This window comes from Phyllostomus hastatus, unplaced genomic scaffold (assembly GCF_019186645.2).
Source record: "Phyllostomus hastatus isolate PE091 unplaced genomic scaffold, TTU_PhHast_1.1 phas_contig_1162, whole genome shotgun sequence".
NCBI lineage: Eukaryota > Metazoa > Chordata > Mammalia > Chiroptera > Phyllostomidae > Phyllostomus > Phyllostomus hastatus.
Window position 1 is genome coordinate 9,765,590 of NW_025333537.1, and position 18,807 is coordinate 9,784,396.

The 18,807-nt window shown below is 55.6% G+C and overlaps 1 protein-coding gene across 2 annotated transcripts in view; it reads right to left on the reverse strand.

The window, feature by feature from the left end:
- Positions 1–9,873: 9,873 nt before the first annotated feature.
- The window catches only part of ATP2A2 (ATPase sarcoplasmic/endoplasmic reticulum Ca2+ transporting 2), a 50,047-nt gene continuing 41,113 nt past the window's right edge, over positions 9,874–18,807 (reverse strand). Inside the window, exons 14-21 of one of the 2 annotated variants that reach the window (XM_045844610.1) lie at positions 18,221–18,556; positions 17,762–17,982; positions 17,158–17,360; positions 15,744–15,829; positions 15,330–15,463; positions 14,591–14,708; positions 14,377–14,497; positions 9,874–10,691 (exon numbers count right to left, since the gene is read on the reverse strand). In XM_045844610.1, the coding sequence (XP_045700566.1) occupies positions 10,678–10,691; positions 14,377–14,497; positions 14,591–14,708; positions 15,330–15,463; positions 15,744–15,829; positions 17,158–17,360; positions 17,762–17,982; positions 18,221–18,556 (1,233 nt within the window). In that variant the 3' untranslated portion in view covers positions 9,874–10,677. Of the gene's footprint in view, positions 10,692–13,383; positions 14,498–14,590; positions 14,709–15,329; positions 15,464–15,743; positions 15,830–17,157; positions 17,361–17,761; positions 17,983–18,220; positions 18,557–18,807 lie in introns of those variants that run through there. The other variant, XM_045844603.1, reaches the window with a different exon arrangement.

Here is an 18,807-nt window from a genome sequence, read left to right on the forward strand (position 1 = left end):
TTATTTATTTATTTATTTTTTGTCACAATGCAGTGATTCAGCCCTAGAATTATTTGCCGTAAGTAGACCCCCTTCCTTCCCAGGGTGTGGGGAGCAGGTGGTAGGACCGGGAACCTCAGGGACACCGAGCTGGTCCATCCGCGCGCATTGTTGGGTAAATGTCTCCGGGGGAGAGTCCTCGGCCAGATTTTGGGCTCTTGCTGGCCGGCTGGCCCGCGCGCCGAGGGCTGTGTCTGGTTCCGCATCTGCGGGGCCATCGAGAGCCCGTTCCCTGGGTTTAGATGCTGTCGGACTCGTCCCTTGTCTAACAGGCGATGCTTTTGACAGTGTAGGTAACCAGAAGGTGGGGGGGGCACAGCTACCCCCAAATTCCCATTAAAACAAAATTAGTCAAAAGTGGTACAAAATGTGGTTTTTGATATAAGTGGAAAGCTCCAAAGTGTATAAAAACAATGGAAATGTATCGTAGTTTAGGAGCTCAGAACGGCTGATGATTGACATCTTAAATGGACAAAAGGTGACTGTTAAAGGACCTTTGAGGATGAGAACCGAAGCCTGGGCAGCGTCATTGGATCGAGCAGTGTCTGAAGAGCCCACCGGGCAGGCGGGGGTCGCGGCCTGAGTGCTCCCTCCCTCCCTCCGCGGGGCAGCCTCCTGCCCTCCCTCGGGAGCCTCCGGGCAGGCACTGCCCGCCAGGCAGCGTGGGGACCGGGCTGGAACCTCTTGGCCGTCCCCTGACTCGGAGGGAGCAGAGCCCCACTCTCTGGGTCTCACTTCTGCTTGTCAAGCTCATCGCCGTGACCCCCGAGAGTCCCTCCGGGTCAGGATGTGCCTTAGGGCGCAGGCCCTGTGCACCCTTCCGTTTCTCCCCGGCCCGGCCCGGCCCTCGCTGCTCTGCGGGAGCCCCCGAGTCCGTGTGTCCGGTCCAGGCCAGGCCCCTCCGCCCCAGCATCACCAGGGCTAGCTCCCTCGGGCCCCGCCTGCAGCTCCAGCGTGTCCGCCCCCACGGGTTCCGGGTGCACGTGGCTAACGAAGCTGCAGTGCTAGAGCGCCTGATGGAGGATTGAAAATACACCTGTTCCACGTCAAAGAGCGGGAGGAGTTCGGCTCGGAGGGGGCTGGAGGGCCCAACTGGTGGCACCACTGTCACCTGTTCTCACAAAAACCTCCCGTGGGCAGGGCCCCCAGGGAGCAGGGGCAGAGTCAGGCTGCCCTGCCCTGTGACTGTCCCCCTGGACCGCCTGCTGGGAGAGCAAGCAGCCTGGCCGGGAGGGGCCCCCCAGGTGCCTTCTGGCGCCTGGAGCTGCACACGTGGGGGCGTTTTAGCTGATTCCTCCCGTCATTCTCCCGCCCCCACTGCCCTCCCCCAGCTATCTGTAGCACAGGCGTGGAATCGGACGGACCGGGTTCTGCAAGTCCCAGCTTCCCCGCAGTTGGCCCTGCGGGGCGGGCGGGCTGGGCGGTCAGCCTCCTGGCCGGGGCCCCACACCGGCCCCTCTGGTCTGTGGACGGATAAAGCTCGCGTGCGGCTCCGCACGACAGCCACTGGGAACATCATCACCGTCGTCGGGGAGTCTCCGACTGCCCATCTTTCCCTGGGGAAGGGGAGCCTGGCGGTACCACCGAGGCCTTGTCCTTGAGGTCCCTCAGCTGAGCAGGGAAGCAGGCTCCCAGGGGAGGGTGCTCCCTTCCCTCCGGCTTGGTCCTTCGTACCCCAGTTCTGACCCCCTTCCGTTCGCCGGGCAGAAGTGACCCCTGCAGGGCTGATGGCCAGAGCCCTCCCCGACAGCCTCAGTTTGGGGGGCACTCCCCCGCCTCTGAATTCCTCAGAGGAGGCGGCCAGCTATTTACGGAACCCACTCGCACTCGCACGCTTCTCAGCCGTGCAGACCGCAGGCCCAGTACTGAACCTTAGTCCAGGCCCCGGCCTGGGTCCGGGCATCCGCGTCTTCCACCACTCCCACCCTGACCTCCTCACCGGGCACAGGTGTGCCCTGGCCCAAACAGCAAGGGGCCTGAGCGAGGGGGGTTGAGGGTCTCGGGAGCTGCGGGCTCGACCTCAAGGGCCCCTCGGGGCCCCCTCTGGCACTGCCTGTGGGTGGGAGGCACTCCCACGGCCGGTCTCCGGAGCCCGTGCCCAGGCCTGCTGGGCCGGCCCCGAGGCCGCAGGCACCGCGTGCTGCCAGCACCACGTTCTCCGCCGACAGGCGGTGAGGCCTGACTCCACAGGCACCTCACCGTGGCCTCCGGGGACGGCGGTCAGACCCGGCCCGTCAGGAATGCCCGGCACTGGGAGGGCCTGCAGAGGTGAGTGCCCTCGTAAGGTTTTCCGCTTTCTCCAGCGGCCTCCCTACCGGGGGCGGCCGGAGGGGCCCCAGCCAGCATCCCCCCCAACCCCGGTGCACAATGGGTGGGTTCCTGCGTAGCGACCCGGCCCGGCTGCACCTGGCCCGGCGGGCCAGGGTGTGTGGGGTTTTCCCAGCTTGCCGTGGGCGGCGTCAGTGCTGCCAGCATAGGACACGTCACATACTTCATAAACCACACGGTACCGGCAACACCAGGAATAAGCCAGAAGCCCACAACTCGGTCTCCTTAGCAGCCATTGAAAGAAAACAGTGTAAAAAGAGAGTACCCACCCTGGCTGGTGTGGCTCAGTGGATTGAGCGCGGGCTGTGAACCTGAGGGTCGCTGGTTCGATTCCCAGTCAGGGCACATGCCTGGGTTGTAGGCCAGGTCCCTGGGTCGGGGGGCCATGTGAGAGGCAACCACACGTGATGTTTCTTGTTCTCTTTCTCCTTCCCTTCCTCTCTCTCTCAAAAATTTTTAAAAAATAAATGAATAACTTTAAGTAAATAAAAAGAGAGTACCCTCGTGTACTGCTGGCGAGAATGTAAAATGATATATATGGCCACTGTGGAAAAGTCTGGCAGTTCTTTGAAAATTTAAACAGTCGTGATCTAGCGACCCCACTTCTGGGTTTGGGCCCAGAGGAAGTGAAGCAGGGCCTTGAACAGATCCACACAGCGGTGTTCATGAAGGCGGAAACAAGCCGGGCACCTGGTGATGGACGGGTGAACGGACCAACAAGATGTGACAAGCCCATGCAATGGAATGTGATTCAGTCTTTTTTTAATATATATTTATTTTTAGAGGAGAGGGAGAAAGGGGGAGAGGGAGAGAAACATCGATGTGAGAGAGAAACATCAACGTGTTGCCTCTCACACCCCCCCAACTGGGGACCTGGCCCATAACCGAGGCCTGTGCCCTGCCCGGGAATCGAATCAGTGACATTTTGGTTCCCAGGCCGGCGCTCAGTCCCGTGAGCCACCCCAGCCAGCCAGGGCGTGATTCCGTCTGAAAAAGGAAGGAAATCCTGGCACATGCTACAACATGCATGAACCTTAAGGACATTATGCTGAGTGAAATACGCCAGCTGCAGAAGAACAAACACTGTATGGTTCCACTTAGGTGAGGTCCCTAGAGGAGTCCAATTTGTAGACGTGAAGTGGGGGCTGGGAGGAGGAGGGGGGATAAGTGAGGAGTTAGGGTCAATGGGACAGTTTCCACTGGGACTATCGGGAAAGTCCTGCAGGTGGCGCACAGCCCTGGGGACGCACTCAATGCCACTGAAGCGCACTTACAGGTGGGCAGGGTGGCAGGTCTGGTTACAGATACTTGAAAACCTTAAAAACAGTGGAGAAATGACCGACCACCCTGCTACCCAAATAACCCTGCTAACACAAGCATTTGTAGTATGTGTTACATAAACTGTTGAAGACTAAGTTCGGCAGCAGGTCGAAGACCTGATTGGCTTTATTAAGTGATTCCTGAACTGGGCAGCCTCCCATCTAGCGACCAGAGGGCACTGTGAGGAGCTGTGCAAAGGGGGAGGTTTTTTGTCTGTTTTTTAAAGGTTTTTGTTTTATTTATTTTTAGGTAGAGGGGAAGGGAGGGTGAAAGAGAGGGAGGGCAACATCACTGTGTGGTTGCCTCTCTCACGTGCCCCCAACCGGGAACCTGGCCCGCAACCCAGGCCTGTGCCCTGACCGGGAGTCAAACCAGTGACCCTTTGGTTCACAAGCCAGTGCTCAGTCCACTGAGCCACACCAGCCAGGGCAAAACTGGGCGGTTTTTATAGGCAGAAAGGGGGACAAGGGGGCTATTGACAAAGGAACAGAAAGGAATATTTGGGGGAAGAGAAGGGGAAGGGTTTTATCATGCAGATGCCTGTTCAGGGTGCTTGGCCAGAAAGTTCCAGACTGGTTAAGATTACGTTTCTGGGAGAGGCTGACACCACGGTTAGACCAGGTGTGCAATCTAGGGTTGGTAGCACAGGCCTTTAGCATGAGCGATGCCATTTGGGGCCTGTGGGTTTTTTTTTTTCCCTTAGCAAAATGAACACATGGTTCAAAAAATTTCAGAGAGAGAGGTATACAATTTAAAATGTCTGCTCCCCAGTCTGTACCGAGTCCCTGTGTCTGCAAACTAAGTTTCTGGTAATATCCCCAGAAAAATGGTATTGAGCTTCCACCCAATCCTACTGACAGGTGTGCGGAAGGTGTCCACGCGGAAATTCGCGCCAGGGTGTCGGCGCGCCCCCCCTTGTGCGCGTGACAGCGTCTCAGCATCGCCTTCTGCGGCTGGCTCCGCTGCGGCGACGCGCCCGCTTCCGTGGGCGGTTGTTTCCAGTCCTGCGTGTGTGGGATCGCCGGTTCGCGGTGCCACAAGCTCACGCTGGCGGAACATTCCGGAGGCACGCAGGGGTCAAGTCCCGGGCAGTGACACCTCCGGGCCTCGGGGGACGTGCTCCGAGGCCGCCGGGAGGTGGCTCTCCTGCAGCAGGTGGGGGGGCCTGTTTCCCACGCCCCGCCGGCGGGGGCGGGGCGCCGGTGGGGGTGGGGCGCCGGCGGCATTCTTGCGTTTTTCTCGCGTCTTAGATGCGGTCAAGACTCCGTCATTTCGATTTGCTTGAGCTGCTGTTCCGTGAACGCTCATCTGGGCCCGGCCTGGAGAGGAGGCAGACCCTGTGCCTGTGTCGTCGTCACATCCTTAGCCTCACACCCACGGAGCCTGGGTAGGATCGGCCCATCTTAGGGACGAGCCAACCGAGTCCCGGACACGCTGTTTCCGCGCGCCCAGGGCGTCTGGCCCCGGAGCTTTGGTGTGTTCCTCGCTGCGGCCCACCCGTCTGCGAGGGCAGCGCCGCCAGGACGCCGCTCTCGCGGCCAGCGCAGCCTTCAGGGCTCGTCCCTGTATAAACGACCCTGGCGACCTCGGCGCTCACAGCTCTTTCCTTCTTTGGGTAGATTCCCGGGTGGAGGACTGCGGAGTGAATGGGTCTAGTGACCTTGGTTTGGGTCTTCCCTGGTCCTGTCCCTGCGGGGGGTCTGTAAGCGGGGCTGCCCGCGGCCTCCCGCAGCCGCCCCAGCCTCCCCAGGGAGGCCTCCCTCGGCTTCAGCTTGAGGGGCGCACACCGGGAGCACCCCATTTCCTTCCTCTTGCTGGCGTCGTCGTGAGCTTGTGGTGGACTCTGCCTTCGCCCTCTTGGCCCTTTGGGATCTGTGGCCCCGTCCCCCATAGGACGGTCCTTGCCGGCTCTGGGATGGGGAGTGTCTTCTGGACTGAGGTCAGACGTCGTGCGCACTAGGGCTGAGGGCAGCCGCCTGCTTGATGAGGGTGGTTGTGCTGCTGGGGGCTGTGCTGCTGGGGGCTGTGCTGCTGGGGGCTGTGCTGCTGGGGGCTGTGCTGCTGGCCGCTTGTGTCCTCTGAGAGTTTCCATTCTGCTCCCAGAGCCCCCCTGGAGGACTCCCAGCTGGGAGGGCCTCCCTCCGCCGCCAGGCGGAAGCCGCAGGTTGATGGCCTGTCGGGCCGTGTGCTTGTGGGCAGCCCCCTTGGCCCGGCTGTGCCCCCGTGTTCCTTCCGAAAAGGATTGTACCCGGAGCGCCTGGGGCCCCTTTCCCGGTAGTCGGGTGTGGGGGGTTTTGTGGAGGGGGTGTCAGTTCTCAAGCCGTGGGGTGGGCCTGTGGGGAAGGAGCAGCCTCCAGGCTCAATCTCGGTCCCTTGGGGGTCACGACATCTGCTCTCTGGGCTGTGGACTGGGCCCCCTCCGGCGCTGGGCCAGTGGTTTGCCCTGAGCCCCGCTCAGCGCCAGGTCTGGTCCTCCCTGCACGGCCTCCGGCCCAGGGAGACTGTGTCTTAATTTTTGGGTCATCTTTCACCCGTGACCTCATCCAGTTTCAACTCCCCAGCACTTCCTGGCTGCCCGCTGGACGTGCGTGTGCGTGTGCGTGTGTGCGTGTCTTCCGGCGGCTGGGCTCACGTGAGAAACACAGGCCGCTTTTCCCAACGGGACCGGCCGGTCACGCTCCTTCAGAAATAGAACACATTTAATACATTCTTACGGTGTCATTGGCTATATTTGGCACGGGCTCTGGCATCTTCTAGTATCCTGTTTGCTCTTTTTAGGTTTCTTTCGTTTTTTTCCTTCTGTGGGTTTGTTAGTTTTGCTGCTGGTGACACGCAGACTCACACATTTATGTCTGACGCCGGCCGGGACCTCTCCCTGCTCCTGGTGGCGGAGGCCTTCACGTGACCCCTACTGCTTGCCCGCCCCACCCCCCCTTCCAGAATTTCCTTCAGTGGGAGTCTGCCGGTGAAGAATTTGTCTGTCTGAAAATATCTGTATTGTACGCCGGGTTCTTTACACACTGTATATCCAGGTTTGGGCTTCTAGATTGCTGGGCATCTCTGTCAGCACCTGAGGCTGTCGTTCTCCTGTCCCTGGGCCTCCGCCGTGAGGTCAGCAGTGACACCTGTCACTCCTTCAGCAGTGATGCCTTTTTATTCCCTCTGCGGCTTTTAAGATTTTCTCTCTGCATTGGGCTTTCTGCGGTTCACTATACTAAGTCTGAGCTGATTTTTTTTGTTCTTCCTTTGTAATTTGTTGGGATTCTTGCTTCTGTGGGTTGCTGTCTTTTTTTTTTTAAAGATTTTTATTTTCAGAGAGGGGAAGGGAGGAAGAAAGGGAGAGGAACAACTGGTTGCCTCTCACACGCCCCCACCCGGGGACCTGGCCTGCAGCCCAGCCATGCACCCTGACCGGAAATCGAACCGGCAACCTGTCAGTCCTCATTGTTACTGGAATGTCCTTGCTCCTCGCCCCTCAGTTGAGAGTGCGAGGAAATGCATGTTCATATGCACATAACTAGGAATAGTCCTGTGTGGAATCATGTACATATCAAGCTAAGCATGAGTTCACCCTGGTGTCTCAAACTGTCCTTCATTGCCGTGTGGGTCGCCCCAATGGTGAGAAACCTGGCCCCCGCCATCTGCCGTCTGCATCACAGCGTTTTCGGTTCTCAGCAACCATCCTTGCTGGAGACTGTTAACCTCCTCCCTTTTTAAAAACGAATGACAGGCTATTATACAGACTGCTCTGCCCTTGAGCATTCGTGTGTTAGACATCATTCCTTGCCACCTCACACAGATCTGCCTTGTTTCTGACGACTGTAATAGTCCATAGTATTAATATTCTTCGTTAACTCAGCATCTTTCTTACCGATGGGCATCCAGGTGGTTTCCATTCCTTGGCTACACCAGTGCCGCAGGATTATTTTTGTTTTTTTTGCGTACATGTGTGCGGATTTCTCCAAAATGCTTGACCAAAGGTTATGGCTATTTAAAAATACCATGGTTGTTGTCAGATTGCCTTTCAGGGATCGGGCCGGTTTAATATTCTCAGCACCGGCCTGAGTACTTGTTTCCTAATGCGAGCTGTCAAGGGGAGAGAGATCAGTATCCACTTTCATCTTTGCCGATCACATGTGAAGGGAATTAATTATCTGCGAGCAAACCTGTTTTCCTAACTCTAGAGGCTTATTCAATTCTGGAATTTTTACCTTTTTATGTAGTCCGTTTATTGCTCTTCTTCCAGGATTTTGTGTCATGCCTAGAAAGGCTTTTCCTCCACATTTCCTCCTGGCACTTTCCTGGTTTGCTTTTTAAATCTGATCTGCAAACAGGCACAATGAACGCCTACACCCATCAGCACCCAAGCATCGCCGCCAGAGGTGGAGCCCAGCTCACCCGCCCTCCTCCCTTCCTCCTGGAACTAAGCACTGTCCTGTCGCCTCCCTTAGGGCTGGTGTCTTTGAACTTGTTACCTGTTCACTACTTGCCCACTTGCAGCTGAGTTTGCGCCCAAACGTGAACCCACTTTCAGCTTAGTTTAGCTGACTTTTCTGTGTGAGCAGGACTTTCTCACGAAGGAAGCTGTGCACTGACTTACCGGCCAGGGCCCTCGGGCCGCAGGAGAGACTATTACGTGGTTCTGCTTTGCGTGTTATGAGCTTGATGGACACTGCCCTCGGTCTCACTGTGCGGGGAGATTTATCTGTTGATGCCTCCAGTTCATTCACTTTCATTGCTGCAGTGTGACTGCAATATGCCTCAAATATCCTTGTAACCATTTTCCTGCCGCTGTTGGTCATTTAGGTTGTTTCCAGTACTTTTCTTTTATAAACATCACGTGTGAAAAATTCTAAGGTAGACCCAGGAGTGGACCAGCTGGGTTGTGTACTGAAAGCGTCTGCAAATTTACCAGGTGATACCCACTTGTTCTGCAATGGAGGGCCCATTTTCACACCCTTGGTATCAGAAGACCCATTGTTTGGCCAGGTGATGGGCATGAGATGAAATCTCATTGTTTCAACTCGCCGGCAGGGTTGAACTGGGGAGGGGAACACTGACTGGTTGCTTCTCACACGCTTCCCAGTGTAGGCTACCTGGCCGACAACCCAGGGATCTGCCCGACCGGGGACCAGACTGGCGACCTTTCAGTTCGCAGGCAAGGCGCTTGATCCGCCGAGCCACACAAGCCACGGCCCCATCCCCATTTTAAAGAGGACCACTGGCGTAAGGAGCCACCCAGCTTTCCCTGACTAAGCTAAAACGCCGCCTCTCTGTTTAAGTGCCCACTGGCATTTTCATGGATCACTGACATAGGAATTATGTATCCCTCACGTGACGATGTCGCCCCTCCAGCCCCCAGAATCATGAAACGTGCCCGAGAACCAGATGTCTGCAGAGAGCCGGTACGACCCTTGCTGCTTTCTGTTTGCTCCAGGCACCTCCCCTTCCCTCCTCTGCGGCCCCCACTCTGCAGAGGCCCCCCACTCTGCAGAGCAGTGCAGGTGGGGGGCAGTGGCGGGCGGGGAGTGTGCTTCTGGGTTTTCATTACTTTTGGCTCATTTTTCATCGTGTTATAAAATGGGAGTTACAGATACTCAAGTTTTAGTCAATGTTTTTTTCCATATATGTAGAGTTGATGGGGCTTGTCTTTATTAGGTTTAAAGAATCAACCAACAATCCTTGCAACCCTGGTTTTTTAAGTGACGAAAGAATTATCTTAGGGAATTGAGGACACAGGAAAGCCCCACTCCTGTCCACCCTCGGCAGACAAGCCGTAAATGACCATCAAATAAATGAATCTCGGGACCTGCCCTACTACTACATCAGTTCTTTCTCTATCAGCCAAAGGAAAGTGGAATTTCACATTTTGCATCCGAGCAGTATTAGAACCATCTCTCCAAGCCACAGGCTTTTTAATCATGTCCATTATCCCTGAAAACACCCCCAAGGACACACTCGGCCACCCCCGCACCTTAGGGGAGACAGCGGGGCCAGGGCAGGGCAGGGCCGCCTGAGGAGTCTCGCCACGCGAGCAGACCCTCTGACAGCGCCTCTGCTCTCCGCCCAGGAAGTCAAGTCCGAGAACTTCCCCTTCCTTTCACACACACCAGGGCACAACTGCTCGGGGCCGCAGGCCCTCGGGGCACCGCCCCCCACCCCAACAAAACAGGCACCACCACACTGTGAACTTACGCAGAATAGATTTATTTACCCGAAATGGACCGTGTCTGTGCACTGCCTTTGTTACCAGCACAGAAATAAATTGATCTCTATTTACAGTCTAAAGTCAAACATGCGTTGTGATAGACTTTTAGCATTTTATATTAAGATAAATGCATCACAATATTTGTACTGTACCAACATCTGTCTACTGCTTCTGATTTCATTAAATAAGTTACATTTAATACAGTGCAAAATAGCTGTTTGCACACTCAAAAAATAACTGAAGTTATGAACTGGAGACCTACATTTTAACCATTCAACACCTGTAGTGTTTTCAAAAAATTTATAAATAAGCAAAACTGTACAGGGCCAATTAAAAAGTAGCATGTTTCAATGACACCAAAGGGAAATCTGGCTACTTACAACCGAAGGCATGCATTACAACTGAATATTGAATATTGTACATTTATATAAGCTATGACAGTTTGCACAGAGAAATACAGAGACTTGGCTGATGGCGCCTAAGTTCCTGGATAAGGTTTCAGAACCTCATTCTTCTTGCAGCAAAGAAACCAAAATTCTCTGGAGAGGTTTTCTGATTCATTAAGCTAAATTGTACATCTGTAATTATTTTAATTTAAAAGCTAAAAACCCCACTGGTAATACACATTTCCTCCACATAACACACAATGAGTTGGGGACTTTTTCTACTTTTCTTTTCCCTCCCAACACCAATCATGCAGAGGGCTGGTAGATGTGTTGCTAAAAACGCACATGCACGCAACCGAACACCCTTACATTTCTGCAAAATGGCTTAGGAAGCGGTTACTCCAGTATTGCTGAAAAGGAAAGAAAGAGGAAATCAGCTTTATGAAATATGGGGAGGGAATGTGAGAATATCTACTTAAGACTAAGAGTAGTAGTGACAGATGAAAGGGAATATTCGGTTTGATCTTTTAAGGTTCGAAGACCAGCATGTCCGGTCAACTGTCCCTGAGGCGCTGCCCACACGCAGTAGCATCTAGAAGCACTGGCTCCGCGACACAGACCCCCTGGCTCTCAGGGGCATGCCGCCAGGCAGACACTTAGTCGCTTCAGGTGCAGCGGGAGTGAGCCGGGCCAGAGGAGGAACAGGTCTCGGTTAGCAGTGCGGGGACGAAGCACAAGTGAGCGGTGGGTGCGGCAGTCAGCGCCAGGCCTCCGGCCCCCCTCCCTGTCCTGCCAGGGGCGGCCTCCGGGCCACAGGCCCGGCCCTGCCCGGTCCCTCGGCTGCTCGTCGCCATTCCCTTCCAAGAAAGAAGGCCGGAGGGCCAGGCTCCGACAGAACGTGGGGGTTCGATTTAAAAGGCAAAGGCCCCCTTAGCTCTGCAGACGAAGCAGGCTCCGGGCTGCGGGCGGGGAGGTGCTTGGCAGACACGAGTTAACGCCGTGGCCTCATATTGCTGAGGGATGCCTACCACGCAGACATTTAGGGGGCCGAGGGCCCACTCTGAGGGTGCTGCGGCGGCAGCTGCTTGTGAGGGGGCTGGCGGCGGCCCTGCTTGACCGTGGGCTCACGCAGCTGTCCCGACGGAACGGGCTCCCTGTCCTGGAAACGCAGCACGGGCTGTGCGAGCCTGCCCTCTCCCGGGCAAGGCCGGACCAGAGGGGCTGGGCGAGCCCGGGCGGGAGCCCCCGCTGGGAAAGGGCTGGGGCGAACTGCCTGGCAGCACCCGCGTGGTGAGTCTGAGGAAGAGGCTGCCCCATCCCGCTACTGACGGTGGCAGCGGCAGAGGCCGGCAGCGCCTCCCTGCTGGGTGAGGAGGGGGCTGGGCGGAGACCCGAGGCCAGGGACGCACCCCCCCGCAGACTTGCTCTCCAGAGGCGAGGCCTGAAGTGCGCAGACCCGGGACTCTGCTCCCCACCGCCAGCTGCCGGCCCGAGGGAAGTGGGCGCCCTAACCGCCCCCGTGGGCTGGACAGGCCCGAGGCCGAGAAACCACAGGGCAGCGCCGGCCCAGGGCCGTCTGGGGCTGTGCTGGCTCCTCCAGCAGCTCACAGCACTAAGCTTATTTCTGTAAAGGCCACTGGACGGAGGAACCGAGCCAGGAGAACGTGACTGTTGGGTTAGTTCAGCTTCCACGGCACAGCACACTGCCCAACCCCCTTCCGTCCTGTTTCAGCGCGCGGCCAGGACGCGCCCCTTGCATTTCATCCACTGGGCCCATCTCTCTTCACCGCTCGTGATGCCAAGAACACACAACCAACCAACCTGGCAAACCTATGCCTCTACGTTCTCTGCGGAGCACACCGACCCCCTCCCCCGAGAGCAGCCTCAGCGAGCCAGGCCAGGGCTCTGCACTCGGTCTCCGTGATCCACCTCGGCCCCTCACACTCAGACCTCCGACCCTGGCAACAGCACCTGTCCTGCCTGAGGCCTGTTAGCGTTCCCCCGAACTTCCAGCACTGACGCCACGTCTGGCTGAGCCTGCGACCAGGGCCCGAGCACCTTCCCCAGGGCACTCGGCCTCACAGGGAGGGGGCTGCGGCCCGCTGGACAGGCTGCCGCCTGGGCCTCCTGCACCCGCGAACGACAAGGCCGGTCGGCGGCGGGCCGCGCAGAGCTGTGCCCCAACACCCCCTGCGGAGAGAAGACAGGTCGCAGCTGTGACCCAGAAGGTGCAGACAGGTGGCCTATTCAAGAGGACCCTGTGGATACGTGAGTTCACCAGTTCAGTTACTTGCTTTCACTAGTTGTTTGCTTTTTAACGAACCAAGGTTCTGGGATGAGTCCTTCCAGCTAACAAAGATCAACCTTTGGGTGTAACAAAGATTCACGACTTCTTATAAATCCTCATCAGCACTAGCAAAGGCACAGCTCCCCCAGCCTGTCAGTCGGACCGAACCAGAACAAGTTTCTCTTCCCCTCGGCCTCCCCAGCACCTGGCCGTGCCTCCGTCCTAGGCGGCCGGCCGGCCAGCCCGCCGCGCTCAGGGACGGCCACGGAACACCCGGGCGCCTGGCCCCAGGCGGCGCGCTCACCCGGCGGCAGCCGCCTCCGGCCAACGCGTCTGAGCTCCAGCGATACTCACATCAGGTGGTGGGCGGTGGAAGGCATTGGAGGGACACCACGGTTAGGGCTGTTAGTGACCGACGCCCGGCTGGCGAGGCTGGTCTGGAGCGTGCGCAGACGTCCCTCACAGTACGACCGCGGTGGTTAGTGCCGCGTTCAAATAAAAATAGTTCTATACAGTATGTGCATTTGGTCATGAGCTATTTACAGATTGTACAAAACACACACACGCACGCACACACACACACTTGCCCTTGTGTTCTCTACACCAGGCTACACAGGCCAGCAGGGACTTGCATGAGTCACAGGTGACAGTGCCTATACATTAAAAAATGAAATTCCTACAGCTACCTACGCAGCAGAGCAGGACCCTTCTTCCCCTTGAGCACAGTGAAAACTGAGGGTGTGAGCTAGCAACTTCAGCTGAACACACCTGTGATAAGTTCAAGCTAAGCCACTTAAGAGTTAAAAACAAGGCAGTTATTTTTCTGTCCATTTAAAATGTTTATTTTTTTTAAACTAGAGTGTGAAATGCCCCTGATATAGGCAATGTTGGCAAAAAAATGTCTGTTACAATAAAACACACTAGACATTTAAATAAATAACCTTAAAAGCTACATGAGGGGACATGAACCCAGTCAATTGAACCTGGAACAATGTTTTCTGCACAAGCGAGAGAACAGGCATACCTCTGGTTAAGACTGATGTAAACAGAACCACCGAAATCCTAAGGAGAAGCAGCCGAGCGGGCCTGGGGGTGGGGGTGGTGGGGGGTGGGGGGTGGGGGGTGAACCGAGGGGGGTGAGGGCGTGGCAAACCGAAAAATACTGACTGAGGTAGCAGTACTCTGCCCGGTGCAGAAAAATTGGCTTATGAATAAAAATCAGACTGTGACCTCAGATTAAGTCCAGATGATCATGCAAAAGACACAACACATGCTATTTCATTTTAGAAAAAACCACACACATTCATTTCCTAAAATCTGCTGCCAATTAATTTGCTGACAATGTCTGCTGGCTCAACTTTTTTTTTTATACAAGGATGAGTATTAAACAGAACACTGTACATGCTTTTTCATCTACAAAAAAATATTTGCATAAAATAGTGTTAGTTCTCTGTACATGTCAATGGACACTTTAATTGTGTGTATAAAAAAGGAAAATCTTGCCCCACTGGAGTCAGAAAAAGCAAAACAAAATCTAGAGTATGAAACCTCCTTCACCAGCCAGTATGTTCATGTGAAAATTCAGCAGAAAGACAGTTGCTTTAAACAATAAAAAATTAATTGATTAAGTTAAACATCTTCTTTATGGAAAACTGTCAGTCAAGACCAGAACATGTCACTAAAGTTAGTGTCTGTGCTGTACACCCAGACCACCAGGGGCATTATGAGCAGCACGAACGGCCAGGAAACCCCGTCGGTGCATGCCGAGAGCGAGCAGGGTTTGGTGGCAGGCTGCACACACTCTTTACCAGGTTCCAGGTAGTTGCGGGCCACAAACTTCAGTGTCTCGTCCATTAGAATCACAGGCAGGGAGATTTTCAGCACCATCAGCCACTGGGTCAAATTCAGTGGTGTGATCTGGAAGATAAGCTGAAAGAAACCCAGAGAAGCCCGTCAAGCCCCCAGCCTTGCTGGCGAGGCGGCCCAGCCCCGCCCGGCCCCGCCCGGCCCCCCCTGGCTTACGGGCAAGGGTTCCACGTAGAGGATCAGGAAGTGGAGTGACATGGACAGGCAGATGGAGCCCACGAGCCAGATGTTCTCCCAGGGCGGCATCCTCAGCAGGGACTGGTTTTCAGACAAGCTGTGGGACGAGGGGCGGGAGAGAGGTACGTAAAACAGGCCCAGCGAAAAGGCGCGTGTCGCAGAGTTAACAGGTTGTTCAGGACCACGCTCCAAAAGTGGCAGCTAACTCGGCATCACCCACTGACCTAATTCCACTGGATAAAGTTTCTGCTGGGGCAAATGCAAGGGAAAACGTTCAGATATAGGACACTTCCAATTTTAAATCTAGGCTTCAGCAGAGCAGATTCCATTTCATTGGGCTCAAAGCAGCTCACTTGCCCTTGACACTTAGGTTATTTCTGAAGCTTCCATTTTTGTCACTGGCTTAATTGGTTGATGCCACTTGTCGCAATGCTAAAGGGAACAAGTTCCTTCCTTCCTTCCCCGTGGGCACTGGCACACACGGGTACCGAAGTCCCTATTTTTGTCCTCCACCGTCTCTTAAGGAACACGCGGCTAAACACTCCCACGGCTTCCTGGAGGTGGCGACGCTCACGCTTCAGAAGCCAGCGCCGCATGATCCCCCTTCTTTTTGGAAAGGAAGAGCCTTCCTGCGACCCTCGGTCCACCACGACGCGCGCAGCCCACAGTGCCCCGGTGGCCAGGCGTGCGGCCCAGCCCGCCAGGACGACCCACTGACCTGTTCAGGGCGTTGCACATCTCTATGGTCACCAGGACAGAGAGCGCCATTGTCATTGGGTACGGGGACTCGAAGATTGCACAATCCACTCCTTCAAAGTCGGGGTTGTCCTCTTTGCACTGTAGGAAATGACTCTGCAACAAAAGCCCAATGAAGTTCCTGATCAGCCAAATACATTGTCTTAACTCCACAGACCAATTCCACACTAAGCCCAGAACACAAACCCACACAAGACTTCACCCCACTTTCCAGAGAAGCAGAGTCCTTCAGAATAATCTCAGATACGACCGCAGATTGTTGGAGCCTTACGATCACCCGACAGCCACCCCAAACACAGAAAGCTCAAGGACCACCTGGTTCGTGAGGGCCCGCAACACGTGCACCCCAGGCACAGACAGGGAGACGGCCACGTACCAGCTGGTAGAAGGACACTCTTGGACCGCCATCAGCAGCAATGAACCACCACGCGGCAGCACCCACAGTAGCAGCACCAACGTAACCTGGGAATGAACATTGCGTCGCTGACACACGTCGGGTCTGCAGCCTGCAGCATTCACTGCAGCTCCTGCCCCACGGGCCACTGTACTCCCCGGGACAGGTGAACGAGGCACGTCAACGGCTACCTGAGCCGCCTGTGCCAAAGCAGTGGACCGAGGGCTTCCGCAAGGACAGGGGTCCGGGGCACAGAAGAACCAGGCGACTTTCGCTCCAGAACTTGTGAGGAATCGTCCTGCTGCGCTGGCAGGACCTCCCCCCCAGCCCTGCCCTGCCCTAGCCCGCAGCCGGCACACGTTAGGGCAGCAGGCAGGTGTGTGTCCTCCATATAAGGCCTCGCCGTTTGGCGGGACCAGATCACACCATCCGTGACTTTCAGACAAGCTGATGCTATCAGCTGCATGCTAATTTATGTGCTCCATCAAAGGCTTGGCAGAACCTTTATATGGAAGGCTGTTAAAGCAGCTAGTGCAGAACACTGAGCGACACGGCAACGCCTGGAGATTATCCTGCACTACTCCCCCCACCAATTACTTTCGAATTCAGCAAGTTTATTACAAAGACGCAACAAGGGGGAGTGGGGAACACAGGGACTCAAAAATAAGGGGATGTTCCACTGTGGTCGTAGCACCCACCCAAAGGGTACAAGTGTACACGCCGGCTATTGCAACGGAGCAGCAGGCGGCTGGTGCCCAGGACAAGGCAGGGGCACAGGTGCTGACGTGGAAACCAGCCGACGGACAGGAGCACAGAAAGACAAAGCGCGCACGCAGGGCTGTGCGGCAGGCCGCCGCCCGTTTTCCAGAGCGCCTGCGGGAGGGCCCGGGACCGTCACCTTTCCGTGGAGCCCCAGGGAGTTATTGAACCTCGCTGGGGCTCCCGTCCCTGACCTGTGGCGCGGGGAAGAGAACTGGCACCTGGGGCAGGGGCCGCGGTCTCCGGGGCGACGCGCACAGGAGAGCGTGGCCCGCGGCCGGCCGGGCTCCGCGCCCTCACCAGCCACTGCTGATGAGCACACGGGCCCGTCCGCACTCAGGGAAGGGAACTTCATTTCGTATCTTGGTGATAGGAAGCCTGAGTCATCCCGTGCCCCTTTGCCCCTGAATTAAATCTGAAAACCTCACTCCCACAGGTCCACGGACGAGGATGCTGACACAGGGAATAAACTCGGTATACAGTTCCTTAAACCGTAAGAGGGCAGCCTCCACTTTCTGCTATCCTAATACAGGGACGGAAGAAAAATGTGCCTTTAAGAGGTAAATATACAAAATTCTGGGCCACAAACATCTTGTTTCTAAATCAACAACATTAAAAAATAAACAAAACTACTCACAGCCAATAGCCAGGTAACGGAAAAAGAGCCACCCACTGATCAGTGGTTCCTTTGGGTTCCGGGGTGGTTTATTCATGATGTCCAGGTCAGGGGGGTTGAACCCCAGGGCGGTGGCAGGCAGGCCATCTGTCACCAGGTTGACCCAGAGCAGCTGGACAGGAATTAAAGCCTCAGGAAATCCAAGGGCCGCTGTCAGGAAAATACTGTTTCCACCCAAGGAAAGGAGAGAGACTCCAAGTTATTTTTTGCCACTATCCAAAGAGCATCACCATGCCCCTCCCTCCATAAAAATTAGTGGACAGCAACAATGGCTACTTGAATAACATTTCAGGCCATCAAAGCATTACACCCAATTTCAAATTACAGTTAACTTCCAGAAAGCCAAGAACTGCTCTTCCATATCGCTGATTTAAACTGCCTCCCGTGCCAGAGGAGCTGCAGGCGCCCTTCTTCCTCCCACAGGCGTCCTCCCCCTTGCTGAGCGCCCACCCCCGCCTCGTGCCCAGGGACCAGAGCTGTGGCCCGAGGGGGGCGAGCACGGGCAACTGGTCAGACGAGCCCGTCTCAGACGGAGGGACACACGGGACTCGCCACGGGGACCTACCAGACAACCTCCCCGACGTTCGACGAGATGAGGTAGCGGATGAACTGCTTCATGTTGTTGTATATCGCCCGCCCCTCCTCCACGGCGGCCACGATGGTGGAGAAGTTGTCGTCGGCCAGGACCATCTCGGAGGCGGTTTTGGCCACGGCGGTGCCGGAGCCCATGGCAATGCCGATCTCGGCCTTCTTCAGAGCAGGGGCATCGTTCACGCCGTCCCCGGTCTGGAAGGGAACCCGACGTCGCTCAGGCTCTCCCCGCGACTGGCTCAGAGGGCACTCCCCCCCCCCCAGGTCTTAAACTACTCTAGAATCTTCCTCGCATGCAACCCACGGCCAACTACTGGGAACAGAATCCTAGAGAAACAGCCCGGATCATGACAAAAACCGAGGAATTCCAAATCTGGGAGCTATGACTAAAAAAAGTAACGGTCAAAATTTGTGCGTGTCCGAAGATACTCACCATAGCTGTAATCTCATCAAAAGACTGAAGAAATTCCACAATTTTGGATTTGTGGGAAGGTTCGACTCGAGCGAAACAGCGGGCGTTCAAGCACGCATCTCTCTGGACCGAGGGACTGAGCTCGTCAAACTCCCGGCCCGTGAAAGCCTTGGCCGTCACGTCCTCGTCCTGCCCAAAGATGCCAATGCGGCGACAGATGGCCACGGCCGTGCCCTTGTTGTCCCCAGTGATCATGATGACCCGGATGCCCGCCTGCCGGCAGAGCTTCACAGAAGAGGCCACTTCAATTCTCGGAGGGTCCAGCATGCCCACGCAGCCAACGAAGGTCAAATTGGTCTGCAGCAAAAGAGCCGCCTTATTTTAAAACAGGAAGTTCTGGTTTTCGCCCTAGTGGGAAACTGGGCTAGTTACCCATTAAGAGCAAAGGTTTCTGCACTTTCTTCTGCTAAATGCTGTAACTTTGACTCTTATCTAAGATATTAATATCCACACTTCAGACAGAATTCCAATTAATAGGAAACAAAACTGCTACGTTCTTACTAGCAAATCATTCTTTAACTTTTATGACGATAATATTCTGAAGTGAG